Source organism: Ambystoma mexicanum, chromosome 9, assembly GCF_040938575.1.
Source record: "Ambystoma mexicanum isolate Mex_15411 chromosome 9, UKY_AmexF1_1, whole genome shotgun sequence".
Lineage (NCBI taxonomy): Eukaryota > Metazoa > Chordata > Amphibia > Caudata > Ambystomatidae > Ambystoma > Ambystoma mexicanum.
The window spans coordinates 338394168-338415997 of NC_090931.1; the positions used below are offsets into that span (position 1 = coordinate 338394168).

Genomic DNA, 21830 nt, shown 5'->3' on the forward strand with positions numbered 1-21830 from the left:
TTAGCAAAGCCAACAGTTTGGGCTTTCCTATTTATAATGGCATGTTTTATTACTGGGATAAATACTCTGCGCACCACTGCCGTCTGCATGGTCGCCAGGCACTCAAGCAGAGTGGGAGACAGGGAAGCATCGCGATAGCTTTGCTGTCATGTTGGGGCTTGCAGACAGATTTACCCTGAGCCCTGTCTGACGCTCTGCTTCTAGGAGTTCTTTGTCGAGTGCATGGAGGCATTTGTGTCCAGATGGGAAGTTCTTCTGCCCATGTTGATAGACTGTATTGGCGGGGAAGTGTATGTAAGTTGTTGCAGAGGGGTAGAGTTCTGTTGTTTGATGATAGATGGACATTATCCCATTATTCAGATATTTTTTTATATTACAACCTTTATACAATAAAATGTTCAACAAATGTTCCCAGTAAAATTAATAACATTTTACTAATTAACTTTACATTTTTAATACAAAAGAAAATATGAGGCACAGTAAATACTTTCATTCAGGCCTGTGTACTGGGAATGCAGTATTGCTTGGAAATGAAACGGCTCAAGGTACACATAGTGAAGATGCTTTAATTCCCCAGAAGGTGCTTGCAACCGGAAACACCCAAAAAGACAGAGGGCAAAAAGACCGAAGCCCAAAAGACCGGCCCCATTTGTCTGCATATATATATGTGGTGGGGAGTAAAGTTGATAAAATGTATAGGGCTGCAGGGGGTCTCCCCCATATATGCGGACAAATGGGGAAAAAAGAAAAAAGAAATTTGGGCTTTTTTATTCGATCTTTTCACTTGCAAGCTGCAATTAACAAACTGCCTTTCACACAAATACTTTTGTAGACAGGAACGGCAATTTTGAATCACTTAAATGTGACAAGAATCTAGACAAGGTTCCACTGAGTGGCTGCAATTAACCCATTAACTTTCAGACAACTATATTAGCAAAAGGAAATTACTGTTCTAAATTAGCTAAATTAGATCACACAAAGAATGCGACACTAGTCATAGTGCTGGCCTATTATCCTTCCACAAATGGCAGAAAAAAGTGCCACGCCCACATACTTTTCTATAACCATCTTTTACTCGCATGAGCTTTCGATGAAAGTTATTTCGGAGTCTGAGCCACATTAACCTCTTGTGTGCTTTATAGGGAAGAAAGATTGGTTATAGAAATTAAACAAATAGAATGAGTTATTATAAAAGCAAAGCTGAGTTATTATAAAAGCAAAGCTACGTATTGTTTAACAGAATTAACTGTTGTATTCACATTCTTACTTAATTTAACTTCGGATTTCATTATTTAACAGCCCAATTAATACAATTTTAAAGGTACAGTAATTTGTTTAACTGTTAACAAGTTTACACTCAACTCCAGGTTTAAACTTTCTTTATCTGCCATCTTTAATGAAAAAGAAAATATTAGCCAATCCAATAGTTGTGGCATTTGCATAGGGAAAAGTTGTCAGTATTCGCATTTGTGACCGACTTCTGCTTCGGCTGTTGGTGATGACCCCTTTCAGGCAAGCAAGGAATAAGTCCATCCGTGGCAGCTGCTGCTTAGAATAAGAATGCCCCGGTAGGACCTATGCACATTAAAACGGTTCTGAAAAGCGGTCGAAGTGTAAGAAAAGAAGTAGTGGAACTATGTTCCCTCATAGCCTGCCCCGCTCCTCACAAACCCCATTGCCCTGCCCCCACACGCACACAATACAAACCCCAAAACATCTTTGCCTGCTGTTTAAGGGAATGTGCAGTGCACTGAAAGTGCAAGTTTCAACTTCTTCCTACACTGTTATTTTAAAACGAAACCGTTCCGGAACGGTTTCTTTTTTTTAAAAAAGTATAGGAGCTGTAAAACATAATTAAAAAAAGTAGAGGAGCACCGCTCCCACCCGCTCCCACTCACTTCGACCACTGGTTCTGAAGAGTAACAGCAAGCAGGACTGCAATTATGATCTAATGCAAACTAGTTCCACCTTAGCAGATACATGTTCTATGAAATACCAGAATGACAAGGCTGCGGCCTCAGATTATGTTTCACACTTTCGTTGTGTTGAGTTGTGGGTCGAGGATCTTTGCACCAATGATTTAGGGTGCTGCATAGGTGTTGCACAACATGGGCCTTGAGTAACGGCACGTCATAGCGTACATGCTGCTGCCTGCTCCCCCATCCAAACATTTCCGTCTCCAGTAGCCCAAGGTTGGGAGTTTGGAATGGTTTGCAGAGTCTGGCCCAACCCGTCGCACAATTTGGAATTACGAATATTTTCTTTTGATTCTTCATTCATTTAAGAAATAAAATCAGCATGAGAAAGTCATCGTTTAGCCCTTCTGATATGTGCTCACGAATGATGTGAAAGACATATCACGATGGCCCCTTTATAAAAGTTGATCTTAACAGTAGTATTTTTTCTCATATTTTATCCCCCATGTTAACAGATGAGTTTCCTGTCTCATCAAGAGTGAAATCTGGCCACGGAGGAGCTAAAAAAACTGTAAATGTAGGAGCTTTCCTATTCCTTTCACCCCAACGAGAAAGACTTGGGGTGGAGTCCTTCTGGTTAGACGGGTTTTGAAGAGGGATCCAAATGAAAGTTCTCTTTCAGGAAAGAGTCTGGATCTTCCAGACATAGACTACAGTTAGAATAAAAAATCTAAGCCCACTTTACTTGCTTCAACAACACGACCTTTTCTTAAGCATGTCCCTGTTCCCATTTTGAACACTGCAACTGGCTTGATACGGGTATTGTCAAAGCTGACTTCCAAAGACTAGACGCAGCAAAGACCTCGGCAGGAAGACTTGAAAGCAGTATTGAACGTTAGAATCACACGCCTCCATGTGGCATCCATTGCACTAGCTACAATGTAATTAAACAGTTTGATGCATATTACTTGATTGACCAAAAAAATATTCTGTCAACAATACCTTGCTTGAAAAAACAGATTCCTCTGATCACTAGTTGGTCCATAGTATTTTCAAAAAGGTAGCAGGCGCCCTTCTCCAGAAAGAACATGGCATGATAACCTGTTCTGTGGTTTTTCCCACTTTGAGAGTTCGCAGCCATCGCTATTTGCTCACTGTACCTTTCACAGATGGGAAATATCCATTTGAATATCAGTCTTTGTCCCGCCCACATGGGGGCGTTGGTCCATAGTGACTGTTGTAATTATGCTACAAGGGATCTGTAGATAGAAAATATTACATTCTGGAGACCTTTTGAGTAATTGCACTTCATGCTTCAATACGTATTCAGGGTTCAATGTCATTTCATCGTGGGATGTTTTTTCGTGGGGGTTTTTACAGTGGATATTTTAACGAAAAAAACGTATCAAATTTTATTTGTTTTAGTTTTGGGGAAGTTCCCACCCATTCGCCCCATCCCCTTTAATTTGTTTGCTATTCTCAAACACCCACACCCCAAATATATATTTGTCTACCCCCCCTCCCTTAAAAATTCTGAGTTAAAAAAAATAAAATGGCGGGAAAACTCCCCGCGAAAAAAGTCCCGCGATGAAAGGACGTCGTACCGTATTCAGACAAGTCTGTCCTGTATGTGGGGTCTATGTTGTGTGCCTGTGTCATCTCCTTCTCGCTGTCAGATATACTATCTGATGGGGCTTGTTCCTTTGCAGTCAACAATGGCTGATAGATTAGACACCAAGAGCTGAAACGTTATGAACATATTGAATATTGGAGGGGTCTTGACTGAATTTTCAAGCTGATTCTGTGACTGATGTCACTGGAATGGCGAAAAAGGACATCATGTGTTCATGTTAATGGGCTTTTTTGGAGATCTATAAGGTGAAGATCTACAATCCAATGTCTAGTTTTTCATCAGTCATATTTCCATTTTCTCAAGGTCGCTTTGATAGGCCCGGCAGGATGTGGCAAGAGTGAGTGCATAAAGACCTATGCAGAAACTCTGAGGCAGACGGGAAGGAGAGCCAACATGCACACAGTTTTCATTAGAGCACTGGAGTCCAGGAATCTTCTGGGGCACATGGAGCCTGAGTCTGGGTAAGAGTGTGCACCATTTTATGGATAAATACTAAAATGCATTTATTTGTGTCTCTCTAATAGGCACTGAGGGAGGGGAACAACTCAATGCTCAATGCATTGGTATTGCTATTGACAGAAATGTTCAACCTGATTCAGGCAAACAACTCAAAATGTTCTTCATCTAAAATAATGTTTCTTCTTGCAAAATCTGCAATTTTGTACCTCCATTTCATGCACCTTTGTCCGATAACTCAATCAACCCTTGTATATGTGCAGGCTGCTAGTTTAATGGTGTTCTATGATCAGTAAAGTTTAATATATCGTTCCAGCTTGTGATTACCCCAACACCTTCTCCTTAGGTGTTGTCTTTTTCAATGGGCGTGTGCCGAATACATGACACAATATTTTAGTTTATTCTGTGCTTTTTGAAGGTCTGTACGGTCAGGCATTTGGAAGGTTCAGACAAGTTGACGTTTTTTGAACAGCCCTTATTTGCAGTTGTCATTCCAGGCCTTGTGCCTGTTATTTTGGTATCTGTGACAATGTCCCCTGCCTGCCCACAGGTGTGTGGGGAAACGTGAACATGAGAACCAGGTTCCTTCACCTGCTCTGTGATGGAAGGTTGTGTAGGTACTTTGAACATGGCTCTCACAGTTGAAAAACATTCCTCATGCTCCTACGTCCAGTCCCCTTTCCTCCATACTGCATGGGAGTCCCTCAATAGGGACGGGAAACAGAACCATTTTCACCCAAATAATGTCTATACCCCTTTAAATGTATGTACACGGGGGCGTGGCCAGGAGAATGCGCTCCCTTGAGCCCCCCTATGGCGCCACACCTCAGTCCTCTTTTCCACGTCGACGGGAGTGGACCTACTTCACAAGAGCTCTGGTTGAGGCCATTTTTCTTCATAATTCCACAGCCTTTTTTCTAGTTACCCTGGGGACCTCGGACCCAAATAACTAATCACCCTTTTTGTAGCAGTCTCACTGCCTCTGGCGCCTCGCCCCTCCCCGGCGCATGTCGGCCGAGGCGGGCTTTAGTCAGTGCCCTTCCTGCGGGGGACCCTTTCCCACGTCGGACCCGCATGCGCTCTGCCTCTGCTGCCTGGGACAGCTGCTCAGCATGCAACACCCTTATTCCCCGGTCCCTTAAGAACTGGCTTGCCAGGTGGAGGGAGCTGTTCTCCAGTTCTCGGCCGGAGCACATAAAGGAGTACGTGCGCAGGAAGACAAAGGCAAAGGTGAGTGTTTTCTTTAACAAAGCACCCTGCAAGGGTGATTCCTTTCCCAGGAAACAGCTGTGCGGGAGGGCCCAGGAAGGCCCTGTAACCAGTTTGGGTACCAAGGCTCATCGAGCTACCGACCTCACAGCCAAGGGGTCCTCTGACCCTACTGGTTCCATTGCTGAGGGACCTGTTGGCTCTGTCACTGGGAAATCTCCCGAGGGGCCTTTCCCAAGTACCAAGCCCATGTCCGAGGGGGCACCTGCATGCAACAGCACTACTGGCCATTGGGCCAAGGGGGCACAGCCTGCCAGGCGGTAGCCTGAGGTGCGGAAAAAGCATGAACCTGCCCAGAAACAGTACGCAGAGGGAGGCTAGGCATAATACGACACCAGGCGTGTCGGAGCAGGATAAAATGGCGGTGCAGCAGGACAAAATGGCAGCATGTGAACCCGTGCACCAGTCGGAAGGGCAGCAAGGCACAGAGCCCACTTCTAGGGGGTAATGGTCCCCCATGGTCACCCCTCTGGTCTCCTGGTGCATGGCATACCCACTTGCAGGACAGGGAAGCTACACGAGAATGAAGCAGCAATCAAAATGGCTATGGGCCTTTTCCTAAGCAGATCCAATACATCAGCCTGGTTGTACCAACACCTGCTGGGGATTTTGGCATCATGTATCCTGGCAATTCTCTGCACCAGGCTCTGGATGAGGTGGGCACAACTGCACCTTGTGGTCTCATGGAGCCAAATGACGGGCTCCCCGGATGCAGCAGTCGCCATGGTGGAGACAGGATACTAATCTCAGGGGGGGAGCAGAGCTTTCAGGCAACCACTTCCGGAGTCTACTATCACTACAGATTCCTCTATGGACAGATGGAGAGCCACCGTATACGCGCGCAGTGTGCATGGACGAGGGAGGAACGCAAAAATCACATACATTTCTTCTAATTGAAGGCCATCCAGCTGGCTCTCTGGTCTTTCCTGCCTTTAATAAGCAGTCAGGGGGTCTGCCTACAAATGGACAGCTCCACATGCATGTTCTGCATCAGCAAGCAGTGGGAAACCAGATAGCCCCCCCTGTGCATGCTCACCATAGAGATATGGGAGTGGGCCACTGAACGCCACATATGGCTGTCAGTGATTCATCTGCCGGGACAGTCTCACCAGACTCAGGGTAGACAACTACGAGTGGCAGCAAGAGGAACAAGTCCTAGTGGACATCTTCAAGAGATGGGGCCGACCCCACATAGACCTGTTTGCCACAGAGCAGAACCGGAGATGTCAGCAGTACGTGTCCTGGCAGGGTCAGGGGCAAGGCTCCCTCGGGGATGCCCTACACCTCCCTTAGTGCGGGATGACGGCATATGCATTTCTCTTCAATGCCCCTCATTCACAAAAATCTCAGCAAGGTCAAAGAGTCAGCCAACATGAGCCTGATTCTAATTGCCCCAATGTGGCCGGCACAGCCCTGGTTCTCAGACCTCATATGGCTGGCAGTGCAGGGTCCAGTGAACCTACCGATTCATGATCGAAGGCTCTTCTTATGGCAGGGGGGATGGTAGTTCACCCGGCTCCCGGGAAGCTAGCCCTAGTAGTCTGGTTCCTGACCAAGTAACAATGTAACATCTCAGTCATAATTCAGAAAGCTAGAAGCAAGTCCACCAGAAGGCAATACAAAAAGCAAATGGACCAGATTTTGCTTATGGGTGAAGGACAAAGGGATAGACTCTCTGACGTGCATGATAGATCAAGTGTTATCTTTCTCCGTGCACTTGGCGCGTTCAATGATACAGGTAGAGACATGCCAGACCTACCTGGCCACCATAGGCGCTTACCGAAATTCAGACCACTAGTCATTCTCTTCCTCCAACCTGGTAGTCAAAAGACATCTGACGGGGCTAACAAGGCTATATCCTCTTACCAAAAGATCACATCTGGTGTGGGACCTCAATGTGGTGCTCGTGGCACTCGCGCATAGGCCCTTTGAGCCCATGGCATCGGCAGACATAAAGCTGGTCACAATCAAAACAGCCCTGCTGGTGGGTCTTACCTCAGCTGTGACAGTGAGTGAAATTCAGGCCCTGATGGCCACAGAACCGTATACCATTTGCCTTCGAGACAAGGTGGTGCTTCGCACCCATCCGGCATTTTTTACGAAGGTGGTCTCCTCATTCCACTTGAATGAAGAAGTGTGTTGCCAACCTTTTCTCCTAACCCAAAGGACAAAGCAGAGAGAGTGTTGCACTGTCTGGATGTTAGAAGAGCCCTGAAATTATATTTAGACAGGACAAAAGGGTTTCGCAAGACAGATGTGTTATTCGTCACCTTCGGCGGCTCTAAGCTAAGGGACCAAGCATCGAAGGCCTCCAGGTGGATGGTCTTGACCATTCAGAAGGGTTTATAGCAATTCCACCGCATTCTTACCATCGACAGACCATTCCATCGAAAAAAATGCATAAAAAAAAATTGCATCAAATGAATTTTTTGTATTTTATTTTTTAATGGGGGATCCACCAACCCTCTTTTTTTACCCTTTAAACCCCATTAAAATGAAACTAAACCCTTTACCTTATAAAAAACATGCATTCAATGCTTTTTTTTCGATGCTATTTTTGAGATGGAAAGGCATTCTATGGTATTACATTCGATTAAATGACCAGATACCTTCAGAAGACCTATACGTCTCATCAGAAGGAAGTTCCACAAGATATGCATGCTCATGCAGTTAGGGCCAAAGCGACGGTGGTCGCCTTCCAGAGGCATGTACCATGGCAAACCATTAGCAGAGCAGCTACATAGGTCACTTCATTGGCTTTCTGCAAGCATAACTGCCTGGATAGCAGCACAGAATCAGATGCAGCAGTCAGGCCAGCTGTCCTGAGGAACCTGTTTTCTTAGGATCCAAAGCATTGCACCTTCCTTGGGCATCATTCAGTGGTAATCGTCCATGCAGTATGGAGGAAAAGGGACGGGACATAAGAGTAAATATAAGTTACTTACTGTAGTGGCTAACATACTCCTAGTCCATACTCCCCTTTCCTCCATACGGTCCTCCATCCTTCGCCCCTAATAATAAGATACGTGTGACGCTGGAGGGCGGAGTAAATGGAGCGCGTGCTCCCGGGCCACGCCCGCCACACGCATACATTTAAAGGGGTATAGACATTTTTCTGGTGAAAATGGTTCCGTTTCCCATCCCTAGTGAGGGGCGCCATTGCAGTATGGAGGAAAGGGGAATATGCACTAGGAGTGTGCTAGATGCTACGGTGAGTAATTTATCATTTCTGTTCAGAAAATGTGTAATATGAAAAAGTTGTTGCACTGCTTAGGGACATTCATACAGAGAAACTACTACATGGAGGGTGCAATGCCGTAGAAACGCTGGCTCCACTTGTCCAGGACAGAGCTTTGCAGCGTCTGTTTATACATAAAACTTCAATGTGGTTGACCAGCTTTATGTAGCCTGGTTCAAGGGGTTGCAAGAGACCCCTGTTGATCAATTAGAAATACCTGAAAGAAACATGCTGCACAAACTTAGGGAATCTGCCACATGTGCAGGCCCTCACAGGGAGCATGGCCATGGGGGAGGAGACAGGCTCATATATAGGGTATACCAAAGGGAGCATAGGTGTGCAAGTTTGGGGAAGGAGACAGATTAACACGTTTGCTAACGTTGAAGAGAAAACAGGCTGCTGGAGCAGAGGAGGCTGGTGGTAAGAGTAGGGATAAAGGATCAGGAGGATGTGGTGAAAAGAGTAGAGTAGCTGGGCTACGAATTGAGGCATGTAGTAGAGGAACATGAGCAAGGAATGAGACCTGCGAAGGATGTGGTGCAAGTGGTTAAAGGGGGTTTCAGAAGAGCAGGAATTGGGAGTAAGGTCTGAGGAGGAGAGGGTGGTGAAGAAAGAGTCAATAGATTGGATGAGGGAAAATGAACTTCATAGGAGCTGGTACAAAAAAGGAATCAAGGAGTTGGAGGAGAGAGTAAGACTTGAGGAAGAGAGGAGGTTAAAGGAGGACCAGAACAGTTGCAGGGAAGTTGGAAGAAAAAAACAGAGGAAGATGTACCCAAGTCTAGAGGGTGTCTAAGGGAAGTGTGAGCAGTGTGAGAAACCAGAAGGTGTCTCATCCACTAGTCTCCGTGGTTCTACCTCTCAGGTGGCCAGGGCATGGCCATCGCCTTTGGATCCAGACCCTGGGGTTGGACCAGTGCGGGAGTATCACCTGGGTGAGGGGTCCTCGGGGAGTGGGACACTGGATGGTGAGACACAGTATCCCTCTCTTTCCTATAACACCTTTACCCCATCCTATCAGATTGGATACGTAGGAACTCTACCCCCACAAGCACCCTTTCCTGCACAAACACTTTCACACACACAGCCTGCTCTGGGAGAAAACAGACTAACACCCGAACAGTATACCTGAAGTGTACCAATACAATGGTCAGGCGAGGTCAGGCAATTACTTACCATCACTGACACCTGGCTTCCATCGACCTTCCCCACATGGATAAAAGGCGGAGCACGAAAGCATGCTGGGGGCGAGGCAAAGCACATGAGGAAATAGCAGTTTCGAGAAGGCAGAAGAATGAGAGAAGAAAGACGGCAACAAAGGAGGGGATTGCAAGGAGGGAAGTTCACTTGACCTTTCCGACAAGGAACCATTACTTTCAAGAGCCCTCGAGATCAGAAAGCATAAGACCAGGAAACCAGGCTGAAGAATCCTGTATTGTGTGTCGGAGATACCCAGGGCCCTCCAACATCAATAATGAAGGCGGGGAGAAACAGCAGCTGCCGTGGTACCATCTTTGGGTCCAAGAACAAAGCAGCGTCAGTAAAATCAACACAGCCGGTGAGTTGGGAGATCGAATCAAGACCGGTCTGTGTTGAAGCCAAAGTTGTAAGCAGCATCATTGTATGGCGAGCGCTGGAATGAACATTGTTAAAACGCGTGTGATGAAAGACATAAAGTTGAACTGCTGATGAGCGTTTGAATTTTGAAAAGAAAAATACGATACCTTTCACAGAGTGGTCCGGCACTGAGTGCGTGCCCAATCAAAGGTCTCCTTAAGGTATCCAGAAGAGAAGTGACAGAAGTGAAAGTTCAAGGGTTGTATTAGAAGACAACAAAGAATTGTGAATCGAAGTGGTCCTGCGACGGGTCAAGCAAAATCTTCAATTGGAGGGAGACCAATAGAAGGTTTTGTATTAAAATGGGTCTGAACCCGACGGAAGGGGACCCGGGGTGAACAGTGAATCACCAGAGAAGTTGTACATATGAGAATCCTGGGAAGAAACAAACTTCGAATGTTTGTCGCATCAGGCCCTCTGAAATAGGAGACTTTGAATGGCAAAGAGACTTTTGCACAGAAGGTCCTGCTACTGAGATTTTGAACTGCATCATTGTGCTAGAAAAGCCAGAGTATGTGCTAAGCTCAAGTGTGCCGCCTTGTCCGGTGCTAAAAACATGGGAAAGGGAAGCTAACCGCTCAACTATCTTGACATATTTCTTGAGCACTTTTCTTTTGTATGACATTGTTTCCCACACCATTTGTATTTAGAAGTAAGGATCGACAATAGGTTTATTGGTATAAGACCTTTTATTTTGACAAGACAGCACTAGGACTGCGTTATTATTTGATGGCCGTAACTTGCTCCCATCTTTAGATTTAGGATTATATAGGCATTTTTCAAACCCAATTGAAGTTCAATAAACCCCCTTGAATTGTGGTCACTTGTGTCCGTCTTACTGTTTGATACCATGCCTTCCTTACAGCAGCTAGGAGCATCTGGCAACCATCAAGGATGCCAAAAGGAGTAAGTACACAGAGATTGTGACCGTGTGGAAGTACCAGTAAAGCCCAGCCGAAACAATCTTATGATGAAGTGATGAGGAGGAGAGTGAGAGTGAGAGTGGGATGTGTGGCTGTAGAGCCAGGCTTCTTGACAGCCTGAACCCTGTCTTAGGCTGCCTTGCCTCTGGGAGAAGCTGTGAGCCATTTGGAACAGCTGGCCTGTACTTGAGTCAAAGTCAGGAGCTGAGACCTTCACTGTGCCAACTGGTGAACACCAGAGTAGAAAGGGACCATTGAAGACGAAACCAGGCAAGATACCAAGTACTATGAGTGACACTGGGGAGAGATCCAGAGGTGCTTTTGAGAGTCATTTCCCTTGGTTTTGAAAAGAGAGACTTGTACTTAAGAACTGCCATTCTGACAGACCATTTAAGTTTAAATAGTCCAACTTTGTTTTGAACCCTCTAAAAAACCTGTTTGTTGAGCTTGAAAGTATGCTCTAAGTCTTTTTGGACACCACTCAAACTCGTGCAATACCCTGCCACTTTTCTCCCTAGTGATAACTGAATCTTCCCCCGGTCATTGCCTGCAGAAGATACTGGATGGTGGGCAAGATCTGCCTTGTTTAACCATCATATAAGGATTTCCATTTTTCTATTTTCAAAAATTGCATATTTTTTCACTGCTAGCTGTTCCTGAATTATAATTTGTTGATGCAGAGCTCTTTCTCAGGCTCACACACTCAGTCTGCACTTTCTTTCACTCTCTCCCTCTGTAGGAGAGAGTTATGTTTCCAGGTGAGCAATTTTGTAGGGCACCCCAGCCATTGCTTAAAGCAGCACAGCCAATGAAGAAACACATACATCTTGAAAGCTGCTGCTGTGTGTCTATGGTTCAAAGTAGAATGAAAGCAGGAAGCAGCACAGAGGCCTCTCCTAAGATGGACGCCAGCCTGATGTTTGGAGATGTACATTGTCATTGGCTGTGTCCTGGAGGAATGTCGCCAGCACATTAAGGGTGCATAATTGAAAGGGAATGGGACACGTATAGGCTGCGCAGGGGTTCTGGTAAATCTTGCAAGGGACCAGAGGACCAGGCTGTTAGATCTGAACTGTGTTTGTGGTTTAAAATGTTTTGTTAATTGTTAATGTTTCTTAGCTGTAAAATAAATTCTCGCTGCTGGCTGACAATGATAGGGCATTTCACACCAAAACTAGTTGGTTAGTTTGGATCCCGCCAAACTTGAGCAATCAAAATCATAGCTTTTGCAAATGTTACTGCTTATTCCAAGTATTTAATCTCAAATCAAATTAGCCAGCAATTGTAAATGACTTGTTCCACGACAGTTAAAGATAACTGGTGAAAACCATTATGCCAAAATGGGTAAATCTACAGCATTCTTCAGTTATATGTAACACGTTATATTCTGCCTAACACCGGAAGCAACACATTAACTATTAAAATGTGGATATCTCCGCTGGTAAAAGAAATAGTGTATACATGATAAACTATTCTGTCTTTAAAAAGTTGAAAATATAATGTATGCATGCCCGTCATATCATTTTATCTACTGTTTGGTGTTGCTTTACAGATGTAGATGCCCTGCCCATTTATTTATCAATGCATTATATTATCATATTATGAAAACAAACGATTCTTTATGCACTTGGAAAGCAGTTCAGTGTTATGCTAAGTTTCATTCATGTCCTGTCTATTTGATTCATGCTAATGTAAAATCTCTTTAAGAACTTAATATAAAAATGTATTTTTGTCGGGTTTAAAGAGACGGGCACATCTTCCCTGGGAAATAACAATCCATTAAGAAGTGAACCCCTTAGTTGATGCATTTCTACTGATACTGTGACTAGACGCTTTGCACAGGAAATGCGTTCTGAGGGATCTTGTCCAGACAATAATCTTTGGTAACTCCACATATGAACAAATATCGTTTTATTGGATGCTTTTTAAAGATAGTCTAGATATGAAAAGATATGAAAAATGTAGCATGTGGCCTGAAATTCGGTGGGCGGGAATTGCGAGTTTTGTACTGGCCATTGTCAAGAACTGTATATAGCTTCTGAAAGATTTGAGATCATTCGGTAAAGCATGTGCAGACTCGAGTGTAGGATTCAAAGGGCTTTGAAAGGGTTGGTACGCTAAGACTTAGTACATTTTACTTTTGGCCTCTATTCACATATAGATTGTAATGAGGGCATACTGTAGATGATTTAGCTTGGATTGCTTCACTGTAGTACATTCAGCACATACATAATTTGCTGCAAAGGAAAAAGCTAAGTGGTGTCTGCTCTGTTCATTGAGCGAGTGCAGTCGGCAGTGTCGGAGCTGGCTGTAGCTGAAAATGGCTCCGCCGCTCCACGAACCGCATAGAGAATGCATCCTTCTACCTGTGATTAGCGGCAGTCTTGGTGTGAAGTTACTTATCATTTATGAAAGGCTCTTGGACTTGAGTGGGCTGCGATGCAGAACAGATGGTCTCTGTGAACTTAACACTGTATTTCTGTTTGCCCCAATTCATGATCTCTTAAAAGGACAGTGTCATTGTTTCTTACTTGCTTTTCTATCCACTCCAAGACCTGAGCTCTTAAAATGACAGTGGGCCTCATTACGAGTCTGGCGATAACCCTGCCCGTGCTTCTGGTGTGTTGCCGCCGGACACGTAACATTTTACTGGCACCTAGCTTGCTGGTGCCCCCGGGACATTACAAGTTCCAGCGGACCAGGAAGCTAGGTTTCGGAAAATGTTAGTCCTATCCACGGGAATGTATCTGCGTACCAGGGCCACTGCGCCCGGCAGGGCCACACCTGTCAGACGAAGCAGCCCCGGCAGGCAGACCCATAGTGTTGCGGTCCGGAAACAAGGGTGCCGGTAATCTTACTGGCACCCTTGTTTCCGGACCGCCACACTTGTAATGAGGCCCAGTGTCTTGTAGGGTGACTGAGGGTGTCCATAAACTAGCCCCTGACCATTGACATGGATCAAGTGGGGTGACTTAAGGCATACCCTGTATGCATCTTATATGCCCATCATCTGCTAGATCGAAGAGGACCCCATCCCAGCAATACGTATTTTAGCCAGCCAAGCAACTTGTCATATGCTTCTCTGTTCTCACTGGCTGTACTGAGGTTCACTAACTATCTGTTCAGGTAATCTACATTGGCCGGGACCTTGCTTGCCCCTGTGTCACTGTAAAGAAGTATAGTTGGAGTGCTAAAAATCAACTCCTAACTTTAGGGTTGGGGGTCTATGGTTCTAGAGAAGCAGGTGATTGGGGCATCGGGTGTTAATCAGGTGAACTTGCAACCCTTTAATTAGAATGTTAGTTCTTCTATGGCCCTCCATTAACTAGACAATCTAGCTCTATAGTGGGGTAGTTGGAGCTTCCTACTTATGAATAGTATTGATTGCTCTACATCATTTCTCACTTGCAAAAAAACAGCCCCCACACATATTTGTGTTGCATATATTTGGAAGACAAATGGATCCGCGAAGTTAGGTACAATCAGGGGGTGGCAAAGGGAGTGCTTTGGTAGTCTAAAAGCCTTCTCAGTACTATTAGAACATTGGATGTAGTTGAACTTTAAACTCTTTTGCTGGTCCATGAATGGTCCTCCGATAACTGAAAGATTGGCGATAAATCATCAATAGTATCTCATAAAGCTTAGTAAAGATTGCAGTTCTTGTTTGGCCATTGGAATTAGATTGTTCAGTTCTCCTAACTTTGGTGCCTGTACTCTGTACTATTCCTTTGCCTATTTTGAATCTGAAATATTTCACTGAAGACAGCACAAGGTGGACTGGGCAACAAGCTAAAGGTGTTTCATATGCTCAGCACAACTTTGACTGCAGACCATAACAGCGTCCATGTATGTGCTTGCAAATGCTTTGTGTGACTGCAGAATGGTACTCATGATCCCCTTGAAGGTAGCTGTAAGGTAGCTAGCACCCCATACAGCCCAAATAGAATGACAGTGAATTTGTTGAATCCCCCTTGGTGTCACAAAGGTGGGCTTCTCCCAGTCTTCTGGAGCCAACTGGTTTTATCAATATCAGCGTTCATAAGTTGAGGGTGGAGATAAACCTGATGGGCCCTATTCTCCCAAACATCTCATTGATTCAGGGCATCATATATGCACCACAGTGGGAAAAGTGTGTATGCAGAACCTTCAAGACCAATCTGGTTTAAGAAAGAGGATGATCGGGGGGTGGGGGTAACCAATGGCTTTACACAGGTTTAATTATGCTGAGTCTAGCATTTTCTGAACTTCTTCAACGACTTTATGGCAGGGCTCAAGTAATCCATAGGCTTGCAGATGGACTGATTTCCCGGGAGTAGTTTTGATGCATTGTGGAATGCCATGGTCTCATCCCATGAAATCTAAAATAACATTGGAGAAATGGTGCAGATACGTTCTCAGGACATGAGTCTGGTTGGTGCTCAGATTTTGGATTATCAGTCCTGTCAAGGTTGTTGAGAGCTTCTCTCTTTCCTCTACGAGTAGATGGGCCATTAATGCAGCTTCTTCAGGTTTCTTCCAGGCCTGGGGTTAGTTCTCATGGTATATCTGGGTAGTTTTTTTTAATCAATCGCTTTGATGGACCCAGTGACTAAGATCCCTGATTACGTGAGTGACTTTGTAGGGCACATGCAACTTTGCCGGAAGCTTGTTCTGAGAGGTGGGGACAATACCCGTACTGCGTTCCCCATGTTAATCTTGACTTGGCCTAGAAGTCATACAAATGCTTGTTTCTCTTGGATGCTCTGAAGGAGTGGTTTGCCAATTGTTCAGGTATCAGAGCCTGTTGATTAACATTGTGGGTAGGTTTTCATCGCAGACTTTCTTCATCCCACTTCCAACACCATCTGTCCTATACCAAGTCGGCTACATAAAGAGACTGCACACAAGAATAGGGTAAAACCAGATTTTACACTCATGCAAACTTCTGATTAGAGGTTTTTGGACATAGCCACTACACGCACCTCTGTGCCTCTGTCACAGAGTTCCCCCCTTCTCACCTGAGACTGATCCTTGCTGGACTCCGTGGGTGGTGTCTTCTTGCGGACAGACCTGTACTTGAATAAGGCTGAGCAAGTCTCTTCCGACTCCAGCGTGCGTTTAAGATTCCGGGATGCAGCAATCCGGGGATCTGGGAAACGAAGAAGGCGTGCTGATGGTGCACAAGTCCAGGAAGCAAGAGGAACAGGGAAAGGGGCAAGGAACGGGAGTAGAAAAGCTAGGAACCAGGAAAGCAATACAGCGAACTACGGAGCACACGTCTGATCGCTACTTGGCAATAGCATTGAGACGCGCGAAGCCGCGGGGGTGCGGTCTATTAGTAGAATACGTTACGTCCAACATATAGACCGCGGAAGGCGTGTCACGCTGGACGGCCATGTTGGGAGTGTCAGGGAATGCAAGGCCCGTTGCGACAAGGACCAGGAAGACCAAAAGGGGTGCGTCCTGTGGGTCATGACAGCATGCCTCCTCCGAAAACCTGTTCCTCGAGGTTTGCCTGGGTGTATGAGGTGGTATTTTCTGAGCAGTCGAGGGGTATTCAGATTAGAAAGTGGTTCCCAAGTTCTTTCACTAGGGGGATTTTTTATACCTGGAGTCGCATATCCGGGACACTTCATATTCCAGTTGATTGTCCACCACCACAGGAGTGGGTCTGCAGGATTTCCGAGAGGATTGAATATAAGGTTTCAATAAGGAGGTGTGAAAAACTGGGTGAATCTTTTTCTAGGATTCTGGTAGCTTGAGCCGGTATGAGACTGGGTTTATAATTTCCTTGATGGAAAACGGACCATAATACCGGGGGGCCAATTTGTTTTGCCGTAGATGTCGGGGTAGTAATTTCGAGGACAACCAAACTTGATCTCCAACTGAATAAGAAGGCACGGGTCTTCTTTTGGAATCTGCATATCTCTTGGTCTGTGTTCTGGCCTTCTCTAAGTGCTCTTTGGTCTCCTTATATATGTTGATGAGTGTTTGAATCCAGGAGTCGGCAGTAGGTACCGGTGTGGGTTGTGGAAGAACTGAGGGCAGAACTGATCGATGGAATCCTTGGCTGCAATAAAAGCAAATGATCGGAATTGTTATAGGCGAATTCAGCCACGGGTATCAGGAGCGACCAGTCATCCTGAACCTTAGTGGCAAAACATCGAAGATATTGTTCCAGAGTCTGATTAGCACGTTCTGTGGCCCCGTTGGTTTGAGGGTGATAACCTGATGAAAGAGCGCGTTGGATTCCTAATATTTGACAGAGGTGTTTACAGAACTGTGAGACGTATCGAGGTCCTCGATCGGAAATTATCTTGGAAGGAAGTCCATGAAGGCGGAATATGTCCTCCGGGAAGATTCCATCCAGTTCAGATGAGGATGGTAGCTTACTGAGGGGTGTGAAATGAGCCATATGAGTGAACAAGTCAATGGTGACCATGATGGTGGTGTACCCTCTGGAAGGTGGTAATTCCACAATGAAGTCTGTCACGATAAATTCCCATGGCCTTGTTGGCAGTGCGGGTTGTAGCAGAAGACCTGCTGGCATCTTGTTGTCATGTTTATTCTGACTACAGATTGCACAGGCTCTGACGTATAGTTGTACGTCAGTCTTCATTTTAGGCCACCAAAATTGTCTTTGTATGAGGTGGAGGGTGTTGGTGATGCCACGATGTCCGGAGCGAAGGGTATCATGACAGAGGTTTATTATCCTTTGTTGTAATTTTTGTGTAGGAATGAGCAGAGCATTGTCCTTGAACAAATATCCTTTCTTGACTCTCAGGTTCCATTGATTCTTTCTTGAAATATTCTTCCAGAGTTCAGAGGATTGGGTTTGTACTCAGATTTCTTCCAGGAGATTGACTGCTTGAGCTACAAAAATCGTGTGGGGAAACATCTTAGGATAGGCCATATCTTCGGTAGTTTCATAGTCAGGCCATCGAGATAAAGCGTCAGCAATCAAGTTTTGTGATCCAGGAACATGAGTGATGTGGAACTGGTACTGGGCAAAGAATAAGGCCCAACGAGCCTGACGACTGTTCCGACACTCTAATGACTGTAGAATTTGAAGATTTGGGTGGTCCGTGCTGACCTGGACTGGATATCTAGCTCCCAGGAGTAGATGTCGCCACTCAGTGAAGGCTTGGCAGATGGCTAAAAGTTCTTTTTCCAGGACGGAGTAGTGTGTCTCACTGGGAGTCAGGGTTCGTGAAAGGTAAGCAATGGGGTGTTCTAGTTTATCCTCGAATTCTTGCTTAAACACCGCTCTAATGGCGTAATTAGAGGCATCCGTTTCCACAAGGAATGGTAGATCAGTGTCGGGTTGGGCCAGAATGGGGGCTTGAGTAAATCTTGTCTTCAAGAGTTGGAATGCCTTATCCTGCGGAATAGAACAGACAAAGGGGGTGTCTTTCTTCAGGAGAGCAACAATCGGTTGAACAATCTCAGAGAAGGTGGGTATAAACTTCCGGTAGAAATTGGCAAGCCCCAGGAAGGATTGAACTTGTTTCACAGACGTGGGAGCAGGCCAGGATAATATAGCCTTTACCTTTTGAAGGGTCCATACCAATTCCCTCTGGAGTAAGGATAAATCCTAGGTAATGAACAGAAGCAACGTGAAACAGACATTTTCCGGGTTTGGCCAAGAGTTTATGTTCACTGAGTCGTTGTAGTACTGCCTTTACATGCTCTTCATGCTTTAGAAGGTCCTTGGAGTAGATCAAAATGTCGTACAGGTAGACGATGACGAAGAGGAATAGCATGCGAGAGAACACCCTGTCCATAAAACGTTGAAAGACTGCTGGGGCATTAGCTAATCCAGAGGGCATGACCACATATTCAAAGTGACCAAAGGGTGTTCTGAATGCTGTTTTCCATTTGTCTCCTTCCCGGATACGAATCAAATGATAGGCACCCCGGAGGTCCAGTTTCGGGAAAATCACAGCGCCTCTGAACGCTTCCAGGATATCCGAGATTAAGGGTAAAGGGTACCAGTCCTTGAGGGTGCATAGATTTAATCCACGATAATCGAGGCAGGGTCTGAGTTCCTTAGTGTCCTTCTTAGGAACAAAGAACAATGAAGCTCCGGCTCGAGATTTTGAAGGTCTTATGGTGTCATTCTCAAGGTTGGTATCCAAGTATTCTCGGAGGACCTTTTTCTCAGGTTCGGAAAGGATGAACATCCTGCCAAAGGGAATCACTGGTGAGGGATCTGTGTCTATGGCGCAGTCTTCAGGCCTGTGAGGGGGTAAGGCCTGGACTATGGCAGTTGAGAACACATCAACAAATCCCTGATAGGCCTTAGGAACCTGCACGATATTGGAAACCATGAGAGGTGCTTGATGGTCTATTGGTGGTTCTTTGGAAGGGGTCAAGGAGGGATCCAGGATTAGACAGTGAGACATACAAAACTCTGAGCCGAGGAATAGTGATCCTGCTGTGCAATTGATATACAGATTGTGTTTCTGTAACCAGGGCATGCCCAGTACCATGGGGTAATGAGCTGACTTGATAATGTTGAATCGAATCCGCTCTTGGTGGTGGTTAATTGAAAGCTGGATCTCTTTGGTCTGCAGGCGTATGGGCCCCGAAGTGAGGGGTCTTCCATCGATCGCTTCCACCGGCTGCATGATGCTTCGTGTTTCGTATGGGATGTGGTGACTAAAAACCCAATCTTGATCAATGAATATTCCCATATCCATACAGTCTACAAAGGCCAAAACAGGATAGGTCTTATTCCCGGAGGTTGATAGGAAGGCCTGTCGTATCACTAGATCGTTTTGTCCAGGAGAGTTCAAGGATGGAATTGATGTGGAGCAAACATCTCTCTCCCAAAGACATGCTCCATCTAGGATCGGGAGTTGGCGTTTCACGAACGCCGAGGAGGGGCCAGAGGGCATTCACTAACCAAGTGTTTGTCTGAGGATCAATACATGCACAACCCCGTATTAATCCTTCTCATCCTTTCTTGCGGGGATATGGGTCCACGGAAAGCTCCTATCTGCATGGGTTCTGGTTCGGTGACTGATCCTGGGTTTGTGTCAGATTTGGAGGTACTCTCAAAGGACACCTTCGGAGGGTTTCCTCCTAGATTTTTTCTTCTCTGCCTTCCTTTCCTGGATGCAAAAGTCTATTTGCATGGCAAGGTCCATAAGAGCCTGGAATGAGTTTGGTCGGGCCACTCTGGCTAACTCATCTTTAATCTCCTCATTTACTCCTCTCCTGAAAAGGGTAAAACTTGCCTCCGGAGACCAATCAGCTTCCTTGACCAATTGCTTGAATCGGGTTACATACGTGAGCACATCCTGGGATCCCTGCTGAAAGTCTAAGAGGCGTTCCTGGGCACTAAAGACCTGCTCTGGGCGATCAAACATGGTCTTTAGGGCCCGTATGAAACCATCGTAATCATCTAGGAGAGCGTCGCCGGAGTTAACTAGGGGTGTAGCCCAGGTTAAACCATTTCCGGAAAGGTGAGATATTATGAAACCCACCTTAGCCCTGGGAGTGGAAAAGTAATAGGGCTTAAATGTAAAGTGAACCAAACATGAGTCCAGGAATCCACGAAGGGTTTTTGCTGACCCATCGTATTTGTCAACAATGCCGCCCAGTAACACACTTTCTTTTGCGGCTGAATCACGGGATAGAACTAATTGCCTGAGAGCTGCTTTTTCCGCCTTTAAATTCTGCACCTCGGTGGTTAATTCTTGCATACCTCGCATCAGGTCCTGGACGGCCGCTTCCATGTCGACTTTGAGTGCGGTCGGTAGGCGTCTCAAACTGGCACAGAGTTCCCCCCCTTCTCACCTGAGACCGATCCTTGCTGGACTCCGTGGGCGGTGTCTTCTAGCGGACAGACCTGGACTTCAATAAGGCTGAGCGAGTCTCTTCCGACTCCAGCGTGCGTTTAAGATTCCGGGATGCAGCAATCCGGGGATCCGGGAAACGAAGAAGGCGTGATGATGGCGCACGAGTCCAGGAAGCAAGAGGAACAGGGAAAGGGGCAAGGAATCGGAGTAGAAAAGCTAGGAACCAGGAAAGCAATACAGCGAACCACGGAGCACACGTTTGATCGCTACTTGGCAATAGCATTGAGACGCCCGGAGCTGCGGGGGTGCGGTCTATTAGTAGAATAGGTTACGTCCAACGTATAGACTGCGGAAGGCGTGTCACGCTGGATGGCCATGTTGGGAGTGTCAGGGAATGCAAGGCCCGTTGCGACAAGGACCAGGAAGACCGAAAGGGGCGCGTCCTGTGGGTCATGACAGCCTCAGTACAGTTTGTTCAGGTATGGTGCTTCTCTTTAGTCAGTTTATCAGGCTTCATGGTTTCCTGTACCCTTCTTCTGCTGCTCTCTTGTTACTCCTATGAATTGTTCAGCTGTCACTATGGTTCTTCTACCAGCATTTTGTAGAGGTAGAACTTTACAGCCAAAGCCATGATTACACAAAAGGAGAGCCCGCCTTGACTCTTTGGGGAAATTAACAGGGTCTTGCCATTGATCTCTACCATCTCTACCCTTCTTGTCCCTTCAATATTACTGAGCTGGACATGGTCCTCCTCTTGTCTAGACACTGCTTGTTCCTCCTCCTACAGTGGGTCCAAACCATTTAGTTTAGCTTGTTTACCCCGGACTTGGTTTTGATGGGCCCTCTTGGATCTTCCTTTTCTGTCTCCATCCTCCTGCTCTTTGTATTCTAGCACTCCCTCCTGTTGTCCCTCATACAAGGCCTCTTCCTGATGTCGACCAAACTCGACCTACTGACTCACTCTTGCAAATTCCTCTTTATGGTCTTCAAGCT

The 21830-nt window shown here is 45.9% G+C and overlaps 1 protein-coding gene across 1 annotated transcript in view; it reads left to right on the forward strand.

Annotated features, from left to right (window-relative positions):
* Window positions 1–21830, forward strand: part of LOC138487325 (uncharacterized) — a 2513852-nt gene that overhangs the window by 1153925 nt on the left and 1338097 nt on the right. Inside the window, exon 49 of the mRNA XM_069613924.1 lies at window positions 3853–4010. Within this exon, the coding sequence (XP_069470025.1) occupies window positions 3853–4010 (158 nt within the window). The remainder of the gene's footprint in view (window positions 1–3852; window positions 4011–21830) is intronic.